The following is a 21,959-nucleotide window of genomic DNA, read 5'->3' as shown; positions in this document are numbered from 1 at the left end:
AACCTTCAGGTATAATAAGTATGGAATGCGGAACAGACATGGTCCCCCCGTCCCCTTCTAGCAATTTGCAAAGAACCAAGAGGCTGGTTGACATTTGAACAGTTCTCTATATTTCTATAATACCTTTGCGGAAGGCTTTTTAGTATGTTATCAAAATGACCTGTCACCCCTTATGAAAATGTTTTAAAAATTGAAAAAAGAGGCCTCAATCACGATGCTCAAACGAAAGAAGCAGAATCAGCAGCAGCCTCTGCCACTGCAGCAGCCCCCTCTGCCAGAGTGGGAGGAGACTGGAGCCGGGGAGGATGGGAGTCCCATCGGACCACCCAGGCTTCTAGGCCCTCCTCCCATGGCCAATGGAAAGCCTGGTGACCCCAAGTCAGTCCCAAACTGGAATCCACCCACATGTCCACCATCAGTAGAATGGATAAATAAGTTGTTGTGTGTGCATGCAATGGGATACTACACTGCAATGAAAATGAACGAACCCCTGCTACAGGCAACCTGGATGAATCTCACAAACACGATGTTGAGCGAAAGGAGCCAGACAGAAAAGAATGCAGACTCTCTTCACAGAGGTCCTCCAGGATCAAGAAGACCAATGATTCCACCACTCCTGAGTCTCCCACCTCCTCCCCGGGGTAGAGGCCCAATTCGGGGAGGCCTTGGCCCCAGATGTGGCCCATATGGTCGTGGTTGGTGGGGGGCCAACACTGAACCTCCTTTTCCTGGACCAGGCCATAGGGGTCCTTCCAGGGGAGGCTTTCACAAAGAGCAGAGAAATCCTCGAAGGCTCAAAAGTTGGTCTCTTATCAAAAATACCTGCCTGCCCAAGGATGGCCCTCAAATCCAACCGCCCCGTTTGCCGACACTTTGCCAAAAAGGGCCACTGTTGATATGAAGACCTCTGTGCCTTCTACCACCCAGGCGTCAATGGACCTCCTCTGTGAGACTGTGCCTTCCTATCCAGGCTGGAAGGAGCCCTCTGACCTAGCGGCCATATATTTCCCTGTGGCCCTGTGATGGCTACTGTGAGGCTCTTCCACCCACCACCCTCAGTCAGTGACACCCACCCCTATCCACAGCCTTCCAGTTTGGGGTCCAGAGCTGTGTTTCATCACTGGTGCCCAGTGTGTGGGCTTTCTTCTGATCCAGCCTCCAGAGACTCGCCTTCAGGACCCCATCTTTGTCCCTTCAACTGCCTCCTGGGTCCTCTTCCCCGTTACCAACTGACTGCTCAACAGGAAACCTCTTTGGTGCTGTTTCTTGTGCATCTGTCCACCCATCCCCCGGTACTGCCTTCGACTCCTGAGAGCCGTGGAGCAGTTTCCTACCATTCCCTTCTTCTAGCTGCTTGTTTTTAAGTCCTTTTTATGTGACAGCCCCTACCCCCAAAGTTGCCAGTTGCTCTGTGAAACTCACCAGGTTGACCTGGGGTCAAATATGGATGACTGGTACAGAGTTACTCCCTGAAACGCCACTCTCCCTGCTTTTGGATTTTGTAGTTTCTTCGTCAGTAGCATGATCCCCACCGCTCTGGTCTGTGATCACTCTGCTTTGTGAAACGGTGAAAAAAAAATTGAAAAAAGAAATTAACCCTCTTAATAATATCATTTCTTTAATTTTTTGTAACTATTTTGAAATCTCAGCTCTCGAATTTTCTACGTGTCTTCAAAAGTTCCTCCAGTAGGAAAGAAGTCCGGCCACTCGTCCCGCATAGGGATGGGAAGGAATTCCTTTGACCCCCAGGCCAGTTATCTGTTAAAAAAAGAAGAGAAAAATTTGCTGAAAGGTCGTTCACAAGTATTTTTCAAAAGCATTTTTATGATTCATGATAATATATTTAGCCGCCAATTATCCTGGCTTTTTTTCCTATCTTAAAAAGGAACGACTTGATTAGGGCAGGTTGAACTCAAATATTCACATTGATAATAATCCAACTAGGAACCATCTGCCATTAATTTCGATTTTTTAGGCTTTTATTTATTTATTTATTTATTTATCTGAGAGAGAGAGAGAGAGAGAGACAGAGACAGAGACAGAGACAGCAAGAAAGAAGGAATACAGGCAGGCAGAGTGGGAGAGGGAGAAGCAGGCTGCCCGCTGAGCAGGCAGCTGAGTGGGGGCTCTGGGCCCAGGACCCCAGGATCCTGGGATCATGACCTGAGCTGGAGGCAAGGCGCTTAACCAACTGAGTCCCCCAGGTGCCCCTAGCCAAGACAGTTTTGGAAAAGGACAAAATTGGAGAAAGCACACTACCCAGTTTTAAAGCTAATTAATAGGGACAGAAATCAGATCAGTGTTTTCCTGGGGATGAAGGCAGACATACAGAGGGACCAAAGGAAAGGATTTCTAAGGGACACAGGGCAAGTCTTGGGGTGGTGGACAGACTCGTTATCTTGCTTGTGGTGTTGGTTTCCTTAATGTACGTATGTCAGAGTTATCAGATTGTACACTTGAAATATGTGCAGGTCAATTATGACTCAATAAAGCTATTTTGAAAAAGACTTAGTTATTTGAAAGAGATCGATGAGCATGAATCGGGGGAGTGGCAGAGGGAGAGGGGAAAGCAGGCTCCCAGCTGAGCGGGGAGCCCAATGTAGGGCTTGATCCCAGGACCCTGGGATCATGACCTGAGCTGAAACCAGAGACTTCACTGACTGAGCCACCTAGATGCCCCTCAGTGAAGCTATTTTTAAAAAAGTATTCTTATAAAGTGATATATGGCTTCTACATTTATTAGGTGGCAGTTGGAGTCATGGATTTTGCCAGTGTTTAATTCTTATCCTCCAGTAATATTTTAGCTTGCAAAACATAGCTCGTAAGAAGAACAATGTGAAGGGAGGTTAGCACCACAGTATATTCTTTAAGTTTATGATGAAAATAAAAAGGAACATAATCAGAGTAAGTCATTACTAAGATATTACGTATTATTTTTTGAACCTTCAAGTATAATAAGTATGGAATGCGGAACAGACATGGTCCCCCGTCCTATTCTAGCAATTTGCAAAGAACCAAGAGGTTGGTTACATTTGAACAGTTCTCTATATTTCTTTTTTTTTTTCCATTTTATTTATTTTTTCAGCGTAACAGTATTCATTCTTTTTGCACAACACCCAGTGCTCCATGCAAAACGTGCCCTCCCCATCACCCACCACCTGTTCCCCCAACCTCCCACCCCTGACCCTTCAAAACCCTCAGGTTGTTTTTCAGAGTCCATAGTCTCTTATGGTTCGCCTCCCCTCCCCAATTTCTATAATACCTTTGCAGAAGCTTTTTAGTATGTTATCAAAACGACCTGTCACCCCTTATGAAAATGTTTTTAAAATTGTAAAAGGAAATTAACCCTCTTAATAATATCGTTTCTTTAATTTTTTGTAACTAGATTGAAATCGCAGCTCTAGAATTTTCTACGTGTCTTCAAAAGTTCCTCCAGTAGGAAAGAAGGCCCACCACTCGTCCCACATAGGGATGGGGAGGAATTCCGTTGACCCCCAGGCCAGTTATCGTTTAAAAAGAAAAGACAAAAATTGTGCTGAAAGGTAGTTCACAAGTATTTTTCAAAAGCATTTTTATGCTTCTTGATAATATATTTAACGGCCAAGTATCCTGGCTTTTTTTCCTATCTTAAAAAGGAATTACTTGATTAGGGCAGTATGAACTCAAATATTCACATTGATAATAATCCAACTAGGACCATCTGCCCTTAATTTGGATTTTTTAGGTTTTTTTAAATTAATTAATTTATTTATATAACAGAGAGAGAGTGAGAGAGAGACAGAAAGAAGGAATACAGGCAGGGGGAGTGGGAGAGGGAAAAGCAGGCTTCCCACTGAGCAGGCAGCCCAGTGGGGGTTCTGGTCCTAGGACCCCAGGACCCTGGGATCATGACCTGAGCTGGAGGCTAGATGCTTATCCAACTGAGTCACCCAGGTGCCCCAACGAAGACAGTTTTGGTAAAGGGCAAAATTGGAGAAATCACACTCCCAAGGGCTTTTTTTTAATTTTTTAATTTCTTATTTTTTAATAAACGGATAATGTATTTTTATCCCCACGGGTACATGTCTGTGAATCGCTAGGTTTACACACTTCACAGCACTCACCATAGCGCATACCTTCCCCAATGTCCATAACCCCCTCCCACCTCCCAACGCCACCTCCCCCCAGCAACCCCCAGTTTGTTTTGTGAGATCAAGAGTCACTTATGGTTTGTCTCTCTCCCAATCCCATCTTGTTTCATTTATTCTTCTCGTATCCCACTAACCCCCCAGGTTGCATCTCCACGTCCTCATATCAGGGAGATCATAGGATAGTTGTCTTTCTCCGACTGACTTATTTCACTAAGCATAATACCCTCTAGTTCCATCCACGTCGTCGCAAATGGCAAGATTTCATTTCTTTTGATGGCTGCATAGTATTCCATTGTGTATATATACCACATCTTCTTTATCCATTCATCTGTTGATGGACATCTAGGTTCTGACCATAGTTTGGCTATTGTAGACATTACTGCCATAAACATTCAGGTTCACGTGCCCCTTGGGATCACTATGTTTCTATCCTTAGGGTAAATACCCAGTCACACTACCCAGGTTTAAAGCTAATTAATAGTGACAGAAATCAGATCAGTGTTTTCCTGGGGATGAAGGTAGACATACAGAGGGACCAAAGGAATGGATTACTAAGGGACACAGGGCAAGTCTTGGGGTGGTGGACAGATTCGTTATCTTGCTTGTGGTGTTGGTTTCCTTAATGTACGTATGTCAGAGTTATCAGATTGTATACTTGAAATATGTGTAGGTCAATTATGACTCAATAAAGCTATTTTGAAAAAAGACTTATTTATTTGAAAGTGATCGAATGAGCATGAATCGGGGGGAGTGGCAGAGGGAGAGGGAGAAGCAGGCTCCCAGCTGAGCGGGAAGCCCAATGTAGGGCTTGATCCCAGGACCCTGGGATCATGACCTGAGCTGAAACCAGAGACTTCACTGACTGAGCCACCTAGATGCCCCTCAGTGAAGCTATTTTTAAAAAAGTATTCTTATAAAGTGATATATGGCTTCTACATTTATTAGGTGGCAGTTGGAGTCATGGATTTTGCCAGTGTTTAATTCTTATCCTCCAGTAATATTTTAGCTTGCGAAACATAGCTCGTAGGAAGAACAATGTGAAGGGAGGTTAGCACCGCAGTATATTCTTTAAGTTTATGATGAAAATAAAAAGGAACATAATCAGAGTAAGTCATTACTAAGATATTACGTATTATTTTTTGAATCTTCAGGTATAATAAGTATGGAATGTGGAACAGACATGGTCCCCCCGTCCCCTTCTAGCAATTTGCAAAGAACCAAGAGGCTGGTTGACATTTGAACAGTTCTCTATATTTCTATAATACTTTTGTGGAAGGCTTTTTAGTATGTTATCAAAACGACCTGTCACCCCTTATGAAAATGTTTTAAAAATTGTAAAAATAAATTAATCCTCTTAATAATATCATTTCTTTAATTTTTTTGTAAGTAGATTGAAATCGCAGCTCTAGAATTATCTACGTGTCTTCAAAAGTTCCTCCAGTAGGAAAGAAGGCCCGCCACTAGTCCCACATAGGGATGGGGAGGAATTCCTTTGACCCCCAGACCAGTTATCTTTTAAAAAGAAAAGACAAAAACTGTGCTGAAAGGTAATTTCCAAATATTTTTCAAAAGCATTTTTATGCTTCTTGATAATATATTTAGCTGCCAACTATCCTGGCTTTATTTCCTATTTTAAAAAAGAACTACTTGATTAGGGCAGGATGAATTCAAATATTCACATTGAAAATAATCCAACTAGGACCATCTGTCATTAATTTGGATTTTTTAGGCTTTTTGAATTAATTAATTAATTTATTTATATAACAGAGAGAGAGTGAGAGAGAGACAGAAAGAAGGAATACAGGCAGGCGGAGTGGGAGAGGGAGAAGCAGGCTTCCCACTGAGCAGGCAGCCCAGTGGGGGTTCTGGACCCAGGACCCCAGGACCCTGGGATCATGACCAGAGTTGGAGGCAAGATGCTTAAGCAACTGAATCAACCAGGTGCCCCTAGCCAAGACAGTTTTGGAAAAGTACAAAATTGGAGAAATCACACTACCCAGTTTTAAAGCTAATTAATAGGGACAGAAATCAGATCAGTGTTTTCCTGGGGATGAAGGCAGACATACAGAGGGACCAAAGGAAAGGATTTCTAAGGGACACAGGGCAAGTCTTGGGGTGGTGGACAGATTCGTTATCTTGCTTGTGGTGTTGGTTTCCTTAATGTACGTATGTCAGATTTATCAGATTGTACACTTGAAATATGTGTAGGTCAATTATGACTCAATAAAGCTATTTTGAAAAAGACTTATTTATTTGAAAGAGATCGATGAGCATGAATCGGGGGGAGTGGCAGAGGGAGAGGGAGAAGCAGGCTCCCAGCTGAGCGGGAAGCCCAATGTAGGGCTTGATCCCAGGACCCTGGGATCATGACCTGAGCTGAAACCAGAGACTTCACTGACTGAGCCACCTAGATGCCCCTCAGTGAAGCTATTTTTTAAAAAGTATTCTTATAAAGTGATATATGGCTTCTACATTTACTAGGTGGCAGTTGGAGTCATGGATTTTGCCAGTGTTTAATTCTTATCCTCCAGTACTATTTTAGCTTGCGAAACATAGCTCGTAGGAAGAACAATGTGAAGGGAGGTTAGCACCGCAGTATATTCTTTAAGTTTATGATGAAAATAAAAAGGAACATAATCATAGTAAGTCAGTACTAAGATATTACTTACTATTTTTTGAAACTTCAGGTATAATAAGTTCGGAATGCGGAACAGACATGGTCCCCCTGTCCGCTCCTAGCAATTTGCAAAGAACCAAGAGGCTGGTTGACATTTGAACAGTTCTCTATATTTCTATAATACCTTTGCAGAAGCTTTTTAGTATGTTATCAAAACGACCTGTCACCCCTTATGAAAATGTTTTTAAAATTGTAAAAAGAAATTAACCCTCTTAATAATATCATTTCTTTAATTTTTTGTAACTAGATTGAAATCGCAGCTCTAGAATTTTCTACGTGTCTTCAAAAGCTCCTCTAGTAGGAAAGAAGGTCCGCCACTCATCCCGCATAGGGATGGGGAGGAATTCCTTTGACCCCCAGGCCAGTTATCTATTAAAAAAACAAACTGGGGGTTGCTGGGGGGAGGTGGGATTGGGAGAGGGGGAGCGGGCTATGGACATTGGGGAGGGGAGGCGAACCATAAGAGACTATGGACTCTGAAAAACAACCTGAGGGTTTTGAAGGGTCAGGGGTGGGAGGTTGGGGCAACCTGAGGGTTTTGAAGGGTCAGGGGTGGAAGGTTGGGGGAACAGGTGGTGGGTAATGGGGAGGGCACGTTTTGCATGGAGCACTGGGTGTTGTGCAAAAAGAATGAATACTGTTACGCTGAAAAAATAAATAAAATGGAAAAAAAAAAGAAAAGAGAAAAACTTTGCTGAAAGGTAGTTCAGAAGTATTTCTCAAAAGCATTTTTATGATTCTTGATAATATATTTAGCTGCCAACTATCTTGGCTTTATTTCCTATCTTAAAAGGGAACTACTTGATTAGGGCAGGATGAACTCAAATATTCACATTGATAATAATCCAACTAGGACCATCTGCCATTAATTTGGATTTTTTAGGCTTTTTAAAATTAATTAATTAATTAATTAATTAATATAACAGAGAGAGAGTGAGAGAGAGACAGAAAGAAGGAATACAGGCAGGCAGAGTGGGATAGGGAGAAGCAGGCTTCCCACTGAGCAGGCAGCCCAGTGGGGGTTCTGGACCCAGGACCCCAGGACCCTGGGATCATGAGCAGAGCTGGAGGCAAGATGCTTAACCAACTGAGTCACCCAGGAGCCCCTAGCCAAGACAGTTTTGGAAAAGGACAAAATTGGAGAAATCACACTACCCAGTTTTAAAGCTAATTAATAGGGACAGAAATCAGATCAGTGTTTTCCTGGGGATGAAGGCAGACATACAGAGGGACCAAAGGAAAGGATTACCAAGGGACACAGGCCTAGTCTTGGGGTGGTGGACAGATTTGTTATCTTGCTTGTGGTGCTGGTTTCCTTAATGTACGTATGTCAGATTTATCAGATTGTACACTTGAAATACGCGTAGGGCAATTATGACTCATAAAGCTATTTTGAAAAAGACTTATTTATTTGAAAGTAATCGAATGAGCATGAATCAGGGGGAGTGGCAGAGGGAGAGGGAGAAGCAGGCTCCCAGCTGAGCGGGAAGCCCAATGTAGGGCTTGATCCCAGGACCCTGGGATCATGACCTGAGCTGAAACCAGAGACTTCACTGACTGAGCCACCTAGATGCCCCTCGGTGAAGCTATTTTAAAAAAAGTATTCTTATATGGGCACCTGGGTGGCTCAGTGAGTTAAGCCTCTGCCTTCAACTCAGGTCATGATCTCAGGGTCCTGGGATCAAGCCCCACATCGGGCTCTCTGCTCAGCAGGGAGCCTGCTTCCCCTCTCTCTCTGCCTACCTGTGATCTCTCTATCTGTCAAATAAATAAATAAAATCTTCTAAAAAAAGTATTCTTATAAAGTGATATATGGCTTCTTCATTTACTAGGTGGCAGTTGGAGTCATGGATTTTGCCAGTGTTTAATTCTTATCCTCCAGTACTATTTTAGCTTGCGAAACATAGCTCGTAGGAAGAACAATGTGAAGGGAGGTTAGCACCGCAATATATTCTTTAAGTTTATGATGAAAATAAAAAGGAACATAATCAGAGTAAGTCATTACTAAGATATTACGAATTATTTTTTGAATCTTCAGGTATAATAAGTATGGAATGCGGAACAGACATGGTGCCCCCGTCCCCTTCTAGCAATTTGCAAAGAACCAAGAGGCTGGTTGTCATTTGAACAGTTCTCTATATTTCTATAATACCTTTGCGGAAGGCTTTTTAGTATGTTATCAAAACGACCTGTCACCTTATGAAAATGTTTTAAAAATTGTAAGAAGAAATTAACCCTCTTAATAATATCATTTCTCTAATTTTTTGTAACTAGATTGAAATCTCAGCTCTCGAATTTTCTACGTGTCTTCAAAAGTTCCTCCAGTAGGAAAGAAGGCCCGCCACTCATCCCGCATAGGGATGGGAAGGAATTCCTTTGACCCCCAGGCCAGTTATCTGTTAAAAAAAGAAAAGAATATTTCAAATAAAAAACCTTCTTACCAAAAAAAAAAAAAAAAAAAAAGAAAAGAGAAACACTCTGCTGAAAGGTGGTTCACAAGTATTTTTCAAAAGCATTTTTATGATTCATGATAATAAGTTTAGCCGCCAATTATCCTGGCTTTATTTCCTATCTTAAAAAGGAACTACTTGATTAGGGTTGGTTGAACTCAAATATTCACATTGATAATAATCCAACTAGCAACCAACTGCCATTAATTAGGATTTTTTAAGCATTTATTTATTTATTTATTTATTTATCTGAGAGAGAGAGAGTGAGACAGAGACAGCAAGAAAGAAGGAATACAGGCAGGCGGAGTGGGAGAGGGAGAATCAGGCTGCCCGCTGAGCAGGCAGCTGAGTGGGGGCTCAGGGCCCAGGACCCCAGGATCCTGGGATCATGACCTGAGCTGGAGGCAAGACGCTTAACCTACGGTGCCCTAGCCAAGACAGTTTGGTAACGGGGAGAATTAGAGAAATCACACTCCCCAGGCTTTTTTTCTTAATTTTTTAATTTCTTATTTTTTAATAAACGAATAATGTATTTTTATCCCCACGGGTACAGGTCTGTGAATCGCCAGGTTTACACACTTCACAGCACTCACCATAGCGCATACCCTCCCCAATGTCCATAACCCCCTCCCACCTCCCAACGCCACCTCCCCCCTAGCAACCCCCAGTTTGTTTTGTGAGATCAAGAGTCACTTATGGTTTGTCTCTCTCCCAATCCCATCTTGTTTCATTTATTCTTCTCGTATCCCACTAACCCCCCAGGTTGCATCTCCACGTCCTCATATCAGGGAGATCATAGGATAGTTGTCTTTCTCCGACTGACTTATTTCACTAAGCATAATACCCTCTAGTTCCATCCATGTTGTCGCAAATGACAAGATTTCATTTCTTTTGATGACTGCACAGTATTCCATTGTGTATATATACCACATCTTCTTTATCCATTCATCTGTTGATGGACATGTAGATTCTTTCCATAGTTTGGCTATTGTAGACATTACTGCTATAAACATACTGGTGCATGTGCCCCTTGGGATCACTATGTTTCTATCCTTAGGATAAATACCCAGACACACTACCCAGGTTTAAAGCTAATTAATAGTGACAGAAATCAGATCAGTATTTTCCTGGGGATGAAGGCAGACGTACAGAGGGACCAAAGGAATGGATTACTAAGGGACACAGGGCAAGTCTTGGGGTGGTGGACAGATTCGTTATCTTGCTTGTGGTGTTGGTTTCCTTAACGTACGTATGTCAGAGTTATCAGATTGTACACTTGAAGTATGTGTAGGTCAATTATGACTCAATAAAGCTATTTTGAAAAAGACTTATTTATTTGAAAGAGATCGATGAGCATTAATCGGGGGGAGTGGCAGAGGGAGAGGGAGAAGCAGGCTCCCAGCTAAGCGGGAAGCCCAATGTAGGGCTTGATCCCAGGACCCTGGGATCATGACCTGAGCTGAAACCAGAGATTTCAGTGACTGCGCCACATAGATGCCCTTCAGTGAAGCTATTTTTAAAAAGTATTCTTATAAAGTGATATATGGCTTCTACATTTACTAGGTGGCAGTTGGAGTCATGGATTTTGCCAGTGTTTAATTCTTATCCTCCAGTAATATTTTAGCTTGCGAAACATAGCTCGTAGGAAGAACAATGTGAAGGGAGGTTAGCACCGCAGTATATTCTTTAAGTTTATGATGAAAATAAAAAGGAACATAATCAGAGTAAGTCATTACTAAGATATTAGGTATTATTTTTTGAACCTTCAGGTATAATAAGTATGGAATGCGGAACAGACATGGTCCCCCCCCATCCCCTTCTAGCAATTTGCAAAGAACCAAGAGGCTGGTTGACATTTGAACAGTTCTCTGTATTTCTATAATACTTTTGTGGAAGGCTTTTTAGTATGTTATCAAAACGACCTGTCACCCCTTATGAAAATGTTTTAAAAATTGAAAAAAGAAATTAACCCTCTTAATAATATCATTTCTTTAATTTTTTGTAACTATTTTGAAATCTCAGCTCTCGAATTTTCTACGTGTCTTCAAAAGTTCCTCCAGTAGGAAAGAAGTCCGGCCACTCGTCCCGCATAGGGATGGGAAGGAATTCCTTTGACCCCCAGGCCAGTTATCTGTTAAAAAAAGAAAAGAGAAACACTCTGCTGAAAGGTCGTTCACAAGTATTTTTCAAAAGCATTTTTATGATTCATGATAATATATTTAGCCGCCAATTATCCTGGCTTTTTTTCCTATCTTAAAAAGGAATGACTTGATTAGGGCAGGTTGAACTCAAATATTCACATTGATAATAATCCAACTAGGAACCATCTGCCATTAATTTCGATTTTTTAGACATTTATTTATTTATTTATTTATCTGAGAGAGAGAGAGAGAGAGTGAGACAGAGACAGCAAGAAAGAAGGAATACAGGCAGGCGGAGTGGGAGAGGGAGAAGCAGGCTTCCTGCTGAGAGGCAGCCCAGTGGGGGCTCTGGACCCTGGACCCCAGGACCCTGGGATCATGACCTGAGCTGGAGGCTAGACGCTTATCCAACTGAGTCACCCAGGTGCCCCAACGAAGACAGTTTTGGTAAAGGGCAAAATTGGTGAAATCACACTTCCAAGGTTTTTTTTTTTTAATTGTTTTATTTCTTATTTTTTAATAAATGGATAATGTATTTTTATCCCCACGGTTACATTTCTGTGAATCGCCAGGTTTACACACTTCACAGCACTCACCATAGCGCATACCCTCCCCAATGTCCATAACCCCCTCCCCCTCTCCCAACCCCACCTCCCCCCAGCAACCCCCAGTTTGTTTTGTGAGATCAAGAGTCACTTCTGGTTTGTCTCCCTCCCAATCCCATCTTGTTTCATTTATTTTTCTCCTAAACCCCTAACCCCCCATGTTGCTTCTCCATGTCCTCATATCAGGGAGATCATATGATAGTTGTCTTTCTCCGATTGACTTATTTCACTGAGCATGATACACTCTAGTTCCATCCACGTCGTCGCAAATGGCAAGATTTCATTTCTTTTGATGGCTGCACAGTATTCCATTGTGTATATATACCACATCTTCTTTATCCATTCATCTGTTGATGGACATCTAGGTCCTTTCCATAGTTTGGCTATTGTAGACATTACTGCCATAAACATACTGGTGCACATGCCCCTTGGGATCACTATGTTTCTATCCTTAGGGTAAATACCCAGTCACACTACCCAGGTTTAAAGCTAATTAATAGTGACAGAAATCAGATCAGTGTTTTCCTGGGGATGAAGGCAGACGGACAGAGGGACCAAAGGAATGGATTACTAAGGGACACAGGGCAAGTCTTGGGGTGGTGGACAGATTCGTTATCTTGCTTGTGGTGTTGGTTTCCTTAACGTACGTATGTCAGAGTTATCAGATTGTACACTTGAAATATGTGTAGGTCAATTATGACTCAATAAAGCTATTTTGAAAAAGACTTTATTTATTTGAAAGAGATCGATGAGCATGAATCGGGGGGAGTGGCAGAGGGAGAGGGAGAAGCAGGCTCCCAGCTGAGCGGGAAGCCCAATGTAGGGCTTGATCCCAGGACCCTGGGATCATGACCTGAGCTGAAACCAGAGACTTCACTGACTGAGCCACCTAGATGCCCCTCAGTGAAGCTATTTTAATTTTTTTTAAAGATTTTATTTATTTATTTGATAGCGAGAGAGAGAGATCACAAGTAGGCAGAGAGGCAGGCAGATTGAGAGAGAGAGGGAAGCAGGCTCCCCGCCAAGCAGAGAGCCCGACGTGGGACTCGATCCCAGGACCCTGAGATCATGACCTGAGCCGAAGGCAGCGGCTTAACCCACTGAGCCACCCAGGCGCCCAGTGAAGCTATTTTAAAAAAAGTATTCTTATAGGGGCACCTGGGTGGTTCCGTGGGTTAAGCCTCTGCCTTCAGCTCAGGTCATGATCTCAGTGTCCTGGGATCAAGCCCCACAGCGTGCTCTCTGCTCAGCAGGGAGCCTGCTTCCCCCTCTCTCTCTACCTACCTGTGATCTCTCTCTCTGTCAAATAAATAAATAAAATCTTTTAAGAAAAAGTATTATTATAAACTGATATATGGCTTCTGCATTTATTAGGTGGCAGTTGGAGTCATGAATTTTGCAGTGTTTAATTCTTATCCTCCAGTAATATTTTAGCTTGCGAAACATAGCTCGTAGGAAGAACAATGTGAAGGGAGGTTAGCACCGCAATATATTTTTTAAGTTTATGATGAAAATAAAATGGCACATAATCAGAGTAAGTCATTACTAAGATATTACGTATTATTTTTTGAACCTTCAGGTATAATAAGTATGGAATGCGTAGCAGACATGGTCCCCCCGTCCCCTTCTAGCAATTTGCAAAGAACCAAGAGGCTGGTTGACATTTGAACAGTTCTCTGTATTTCTATAATACCTTTGCGGAAGGCTTTTTAGTATGTTATCAAAACGACCTGTCACTCCTCATGAAAATGTTTTAAAAATTGTAAAAAAATATCTTTGCTTTAATTTTTTGTAAGTACTTTGAAATCTCAGCTCTCGAATTTTCTACGTGTCTTCAAAAGTTCCTCCAGTAGGAAAAAAGGCCCGCCACTCGTCCTGCATAGGGATGGGAAGGAATTGCTTTGATCCCCAGGCCAGTTATCTGTTGAAAAAAGGAAAGAGAAAAACTTTGCTGAAAGGTAGTTCACAAGTATTTTTCAAAAGCATTTTTATGATTCTTGATAATATATTTAGCCGCCAAATATCCTGGCTTTATTTCCTGTCTTAAAAAGGAACGACTTGATTAGGGCTGGTTGAACTCAAATATACACATTGATAATAATCCAACTAGCAACCATCTGCCATTAATTCGGATTATTTATTTATTTATTTATTTATTTATTTATTTATTTATCTGACAGTGAGAGAGTGAGACAGAGACAGCAAGAAAGAAGGAATACAGGCAGGCGGAGTGGGAGAAGGAGAAGCAGGCAGCCCAGTGGGGGTTCTGGACCCTTGACCCCAGGACCCTGGGATCATGACCTGAGCTGGAGGCAAGACCCTTAACCAACTGAGTCAACCAGGCACCCCTAGCCAAGACAGTTTTGGAAAAGGACAAAATTGGAGAAATCACACTACCCAGTTTTAAAGCTAATTAATGGGGACAGAAATCAGATCAGGGTTTTCCTGGGGATGAAGGCAGACATACAGAGGGACCAAAGGAAAGGATTACCAAGGGACACTGGGCAAGTCTTGGGGTGGTGGACAGATTCGTTATCTTGCTTGTGGTGTTGGTTTCCTTAATGTACGTATTTCAGATTTATCAATATGTGTAGGTCAATTATGACTCAATAAAGCTATTTTGAAAAAGACTTTATTTATTTGAAAGAGATCGATGAGCATGAATCGGGGGAGTGGCAGACAGAGAGGGAGAAGCAGGCTCCCAGCTGAGCGGGAAGCCCAATGTAGGGCTTGATCCCAGGACCCTGGGATCATGACCTGAGCTGAAACCAGAGACTTCACTGACTGAGCCACCTAGATGCCCCTCAGTGAAGCTATTTTAAAAAAAGTATTCTTATAGGGGCACCTGGGTGGCTCCGTGGGTTAAGCCTCTGCCTTCAGCTCAGGTCATGATCTCAGGGTCCTGGGATTAAGCCTCACATCGGGCTCCCTGCTCAGCAGGGAGCCTGCTTCCCCCTGTCTCTGCCTGCCTCTCTGCCTACCTGTGATCTCTCTCTCTGTCAAATAAATAAATAAAATCTTCTAAAAAAAGTATTCTTATAAAGTGATATATGGCTTCTTCATTTACTAGGTGGCAGTTGGAGTCATGGATTTTGCCAGTGTTTAATTCTTATCCTCCAGTACTATTTTAGCTTGCGAAACATAGCTCGTAGGAAGAACAATGTGAAGGGAGGTTAGCACCGCAGTATATTCTTTAAGTTTATGATGAAAATAAAAAGGAACATAATCAGAGTAAGTCATTACTAAGATATTACGTATTATTTTTTGAACCTTCAGGTATAATAAGTATGGAATGCGTAGCGGACATGGTCCCCCCGTCCCCTTCTAGCAATTTGCAAAGAACCAAGAGGCTGGTTGACATTTGAACAGTTCTCTGTATTTCTATAATACCTTTGCGGAAGGCTTTTTAGTATGTTATCAAAACGACCTGTCACACCTTATGAAAATGTTTTAAAAATTGTAAAAATAAATTAACCCTCTTAATAATATCATTTCTTTAATTTTTTGTAAGTAGATTGAAATCGCAGCTCTAGAATTTTCTACGTGTCTTCAAAATTTCCTCCAGTAGGAAAGAAGTCCGGCCACTCGTCCCGCATAGGGATGGGGAGGAATTCCTTTGACCCCCAGGCCAGTTATCTGTTAAAAAAGAAAAGAGAATAACTTTGCTGAATGGTATTTCACAAGTAGTTTTCGAAAGCATTTTTATGATTCATGATAATATATTTAGCCGCCAATTATCCTGGCTTTATTTCCTATCTTAAAAAGGAACTACTTGAGGGGCGCCTGCGTGGCTCAGTGGTTTCAGCCGCTGCCTTCGGCTCAGGTCATGATCTCAGGGTCCTGGGATGGAGTCCCGCATTGGGCTCTCTGATCGGCAGGGAGCCTGCTTCCCTCTCATTCTCTCTGCCTGCCTCTCTGCCTCCTTGTGATCTCTGTCAAATAAATAAATAAAATCTTTTAAAAAAAAAGCAACTACTTGATTAGGGCAGATTGAATCAAATATTCACATTGATCATAGTCCAACTAGCAACCATCTGCCATTAATTTAGATTTTTTTAAAATTTATTTTTTTTTCAGCGTAACAGTATTCATTGTTTTTGCACAACACCCAGTGCTCCATGCAATACGTGCCCTCTCTATGACCCACCACCTGTTCCCCCAACCTCCCACCCCCGACCCTTCAAAACCCTCAGGTTGATTTTCAGAATCCATAGTCTCTTATGGTTTGCCTCCCCTTCCAGTTTTTTTTTTTTTTATAAACATATAATGTATTTTTATCCCCAGGGGTACAGGTCTGTGAATCACCAGGTTTACACACTTCACAGCACTCACAATAGCACATACCCTCCCCAATGTCCATAACCCCCTCCCCCTCTCCAAACCCCAACTCTCCCCAGCAACACCCAGTTTGTTTTTTGAGATTAAGAGTCACTTATGGTTTGTGTCCCTCCCAATCCCATTTTGTTTCATTTATTCTTCTCCTATCCCCCTAATCCCCCATGTTGCATCTCCATGTCCTCAAATCAGGGAGATCATATGATAGTTGTCTTTCTCCGATTGACTTATTTCACTAAGCATGATACCCTCTAGTTCCATCCACGTCGTCGCAAATGACAAGATTTCATTTCTTTTGATGGCTGCATAGTGTTCCATTGTGTATATATACCACATCTTCTTTATCCATTCATCTGTTGATGGACATCTAGGTTCTTCCCATAGTTTGGCTATTGTAGACATTGCTGTTATAAACATTGGGTACACGTGCCCCTTCGGATCACTGTGTTTGTATCCTTAGGGTAAATACCCAGTAGTGCAATTGCTGGGTCATAGGGTAGTTCTATTTTCAACATTTTGAGGAACCTCTATGTGTTTTCCAGAGTGGTTGCACCAGCTTGCATTCCCACCAACAGTGCAGGAGGCTTCCCCTTTCTCCTCATCCTCGCCAGCATCTGTCATTTCCTGACTTGTTAATTTTAGCCATTCTGACAGGTGTGAGGTGATATCTCATTGTGGTTTTGATTGGTATTTCCCTGATGCCGAGTGACGTGGAGCACTTTTTCATGTGTCTGTTGGCCATCTGGATGTCTTCTTTGCAGAAATGTCTGTTCATGTCCTCTGCCCATTTCTTGATTGGATTGTTTGTTCTTTGGGTGTTGAGTTTGCTAAGTTCCTTATAGATTTTGGATACTAGCCCTTTATCTGATATGTCGTTTGCAAATATCTTCTCCCATTCTGTCAGTTGTCTTTTGGTTTTGTTAACTGTTTCCTTTGCTGTGCAAAAGCTTTTGATCTTGATGAAATCCCAATAGTTCATTTTTGCCCTTGCTTCCCTTGCCTTTGCCGATGTTCCTAGGAAGATGTTGCTGCAGCTGAGGTCAAAGAGGTTGCTGCCTGTGTTCTTCTCAAGGATTTTGATGGATTCCTTTCTCACATTGAGGTCCTTCATCCATTTTGGGTCTATTTTCGTGTGTGGTGTAAGGAAGTGGTCCAATTTCATTTTTCTGCATGTGGCTGTCCAATTTTCCCAACACCATTTGTTGAAGAGGCTGTCTTTTTTCCATTGGATATTCTTTCCTGCTTTGTCGAAGATTAGTTGACCATAGAGTTGAGGGTCTATTTCTGGGCTCTCTATTCTGTTCCATTGATCTATGTGTCTGTTTTTGTGCCAGTACCATGCTGTCTTGATGATGACAGCTTTGTAATAGAGCTTGAAGTCCGGAATTGTGATGCCACCAACGTTGGCTTTCTTTTTCAATATTGCTTTGGCTATTCAAGGTCTTTTCTGGTTCCATATAAATCTGAGGATTATTTGTTCCATTTCTTTGAAAAAAATGGATGGTATTTTGATAGGGATTGCATTAAATGTGTAGATTGCTTTAGGCAGCATAGACATTTTCACAATATTTATTCTTCCAATCCAGGAGCATGGAACATTTTTCCATTTCTTTGTGTCTTCCTCAATTTCTTTCATGAGTACTTTATAGTTTTCTGCATATAGATTCTTAGCCTCTTTGGTTAGGTTTATTCCTAGGTATCTTATAGTTTTGGGTGCAATTGTAAATGGGATTGACTCCTGAATTTCTCTTTCTTCTGTCTTGTTGTTGGTGTACAGAAATGCAACTGATTTCTGTGCATTGATTTTATATCCTGACACTTTACTGAATTCCTGTACAAGTTCTAGCAGTTTTGGAGTGGAGTCTTTTGGGTTTTCCACATATAGTATCATATCATCTGCGAAGAGTGATAGTTTGACTTCTTCTTTGCCGATTTGGATGCCTTTAATTTCCTTTTGTTGTCTGATTGCTGAGGCTAGGAATTCTAGTACTATGTTGAATAGCAGTGGTGATAATGGACATCCCTGCCATGTTCCTGACCTTAGCGGAAAAGCTTTCAGTTTTTCTCCATTGAGAATGATATTTGCGGTGGGTTTTTCATAGATGGCTTTGATAATATTGAGGTATGTGCCCTCTATCCCTACACTTTGAAGAGTTTTGATCAAGAAAGGATGCTGTACTTTGTCAAATGCTTTTTCAGCATCTATTGAGAGGATCATATGGTTCTTCTTCTTTCTTTTATTCATATGTTGTATCACATTGTTTGATTTGTGGATGTTGAACCAACCCTGCAGCCCTGGAATAAATCCCACTTGATCGTGGTGAATAATCCTTTTAATGTACTGTTGAATCCTATTGGCTAGTATTTTGGTGAGAATTTTTGCATCTGTGTTCATCAAGGATATTGGTCTGTAGTTCTCTTTTTTGGTGGGATCCTTGTCTGGTTTTGGGATCAAGGTGATTCTGGCCTCATAAAATGAGTTTGGAAGTTTTCCTTCCATTTCTATTTTTTGGAACAGTTTCAGGAGAATAGGAATTAGTTCTTCTTTAAATGTTTGGTAGAACTCCCCTGGGAAGCCATCTGGCCCTGGGCTTTTGTTTGTTTGGAGATTTTTGATGACTGTTTCAATCTCCTTACTGGTTATGGGCCTGTTCATGTTTTCTATTTCTTCCTGGTTCAGTTGTGGTAGTTTATATGTCTCTAGGAATGCATCCATTTCTTCCAGATTGTCAAATTTGTTGGCGTAGAGTTGCTCATAGAATGTTCTTATAATTGTCTGTATTTCTTTGATGTTAGTTGTGATCTCTCCTCTTTCATTCATGATTTTATTTATTTGGGTCCTTTCTCTTTTCTTTTTGATGAGTCTGGCCAGGGGTTTATCAATCTTATTGATTCTTTCAAAGAACCAGCTCCTAGTTTCATTGATTTTTTCTATTGTTTTTTTGGTTTCTATTTCATTGATTTCTGCTCTGATCTTTATGATTTATTTCTCTTCTCCTGCTGGGTTTAGGGTTTCTTTCTTGTTCTTTCTCCAGCTCCTTTATGTGTAGGGTTAGGTTGTGTACTTGAGACCTTTCTTGTTTCTTGAGAAAGGCTTGTACCGCTATATATTTTCCTCTCAGGACTGCCTTTGCTGTGTCCCACAGATTTTGAACCCTTGTGTTTTCATTATCATTTGTTTCCATGAATTTTTTCAATTCTTCTTTAATTTCCTGGTTGACCCATTCATTCTTTAGAAGGATGCTGTTTAATCTCCATGTATTTCGGTTCTTTCCAGCTTTCCTCTTGTGATTGAGTTCTAGCTTCAGAGCATTGTGGTCTGAAAATATGCAGGGAATGATCCTAATCTTTTGATAGCAGTTGAGACCTGATTTGTGACCCAGGATTGATCTATTCTGGAGAAGGTTCCATGTGCACTAGAGAAGAATGTGTATTCTGTTGCTTTGGGATGAAATGTTCTGAATATATCTGTGATGTCCATCTGGTCCAGTGTGTCATTTAAGGCCTTTATTTACTTGTTGATCTTTTGCTTGGATGATCTGTCCATTTCAGTGAGGGGAGTGTTAAAGTCCCCTACTATTGTATTATTATTGATGTGTTTCTTTGATTTTGTTATTAATTGGTTTATATAGTTGGCTGCTCCCACGTTAGGGGCATAGATATTTAAAATTGTTAGATCTTCTTGTTGGACAGACACTTGGAGTATGATATAGTGTCCTTCCTCATCTCTTATTATAGTCTTTGGCTTAAAATCTAATTGATCTGATATAAGGATTGCCACCCCAGCTTTCTTCTGATGCCCATTAGCATGCTAAATTGTTTTCCACCCCCTCACTTTAAATCTGGAGGTGTCTTCGCGTCTAAAATGAGTTTCTTGTAAGCAACATACTGATGGGGTTTTTATTTATTTATTTATTTGACAGAGAGAGAGATCACAAGTAGGCAGAGAGGCAGGCAGAGAGAGAGGAGGAAGCAGGCTCCCTGCGGAGCAGAGAGCCCGATGCGGGGCTCGATCCCAGGACACTGAGATCATGACCTGAGCCGAAGGCCGCGGCTTAATTCACTGAGCCATCCAGGCGCCCCGGGTTTTGTTTTTTTATCCATTCTGATACCCTGTGTCTTTTGATTGGGGCATTTATCCCATTAACATTCAGGGTAACTATTGAGAGATATGAATTTAGTGCCATTATTAGCCTGTAAGGTGACTGTTACTGTATATTGTCTCTGTACCTTTCTGATCTACTACTTTTAGGCTCTCTCTTTGCTTAGAGGACCCCTTTCAATATTTCCTGTAGAGCTGGTTTGGTGTTTGCAAATTCTTTCAGTTTTTGTTTGTCCTGGAAGCTTTTTATCTCTCCTTCTATTTTCAAAGATAGCCTAGCTGGATAGAGTATTCTTGGCTGCATGTTTTTCTCGTTTAGTGCTCTGAATATATCATGCCAGCTCTTCCTGGCCTGCCAGGTCTCTGTGGATAAGTCTGCTGCCAATCTAATATTTTTACCATTGTATGTTACAGACTTCTTTTCCCGGGCTGCTTTCAGGATTTTCTCTTTGTCACTAAGACTTGTAAATTTTACTATTAGGTGACGGGGTGTGGACCTATTCTTGTTGACTTTGAGGGGGGTTCTCTGCATCTCCTGGATTTTGATGTTTGTTCCCTTTGCCATATTAGGGAAATTCTCTCCAATAATTCTCTCCAATAGACCTTCTGCTCCCCTCTCTCTTTCTTCTTCTTCATTATTCTAATGATTATTCTAACATTATTCTAATGTTGTTTCGTCTTATGGTGTCACTTATCTCTCAAATTCTCCCCTCGTGGTCCAGTAGCTGTTTGTCCCACTTTTGCTCGGCTTCTTTATTCTCTGTCATTTGGTCTTCTATATCACTAATTCTTTCTTCTGCCTCATTTATCCTAGCAGTGAGAGCCTCCATTTTTGATTGCACCTCATTAATAGCTTTTTTTATTTCAACTTGGTTAGATTTTAGTTCTTTAATTTCTCCAGAAAGGGCTTTTTTTTTTTTTTTTTTTTTTTTTTTTTTTTTTTTTTTTTTTTTTTTTTTTTTTTTTTTTTCAGAAAGGGCTTTTATATCTCCAGAGAGGGTTTTTCTAATATCTTCCATGCCTTTTTTGAGCCCGGCTAGAATCTTCAGAATCGTCATTCTGAACTCTTGATCTGACATATTGCCAATGTCTGTGTTGATTAGGTCCCTAGCCTTCAGTACTGCCTCTTGTTCTTTTGTTTGTGGTGATTTTTTCCGCCTTGTCATTTTGTCCAGATAAGAGGATATGAAGGATCAAATAAAATACTAAAAGGGTGGCAAAGACCCCAGAAAAATGCGCTGTAACCAAATCAGAAGAGACCCCAAATTTTGGGGGGGAGAAGGGGGATAAAAAGAGGTTCAGGAAAAAAAAAAGAAAAAAATTTAAAAAATAAAACAAATAAAGATAAAATATAAAAAAGAAAGAAAGAATATATATATTTAGATAAACTAGTCAAAAAACGTTAAAAAAGAAAAGGGTAAAAGTTTTAAAAAATTTAGCAGAAGAAGAAAAAGAAAGAAAAAATTTGAAAAAAGAAAAAAAAATTGAATTAACCGCAAGACTAAAGAATCATGGGGAG

At 41.1% G+C, this 21,959-nt stretch overlaps 1 protein-coding gene across 1 annotated transcript; it reads left to right on the top strand.

Moving 5' to 3' along the window:
• Positions 1–214: 214 nt before the first annotated feature.
• Positions 215–901, top strand: LOC123935392 (proline-rich protein 3-like). The gene is made up of 2 exons (XM_045996154.1): positions 215–382; positions 557–901. The coding sequence occupies exons 1-2, from the start codon at positions 215–217 to the stop codon at positions 899–901; spliced, it is 513 nt and encodes a 170-aa protein (XP_045852110.1).
• Positions 902–21,959: the final 21,058 nt, after the last annotated feature.

Source organism: Meles meles, chromosome X (assembly GCF_922984935.1).
Source record: "Meles meles chromosome X, mMelMel3.1 paternal haplotype, whole genome shotgun sequence".
Classification (NCBI taxonomy): Eukaryota; Metazoa; Chordata; class Mammalia; order Carnivora; family Mustelidae; genus Meles; species Meles meles.
Note: the sequence above shows the minus strand (reverse complement) of the source record. Positions and strands in the feature narration are given on the sequence as shown.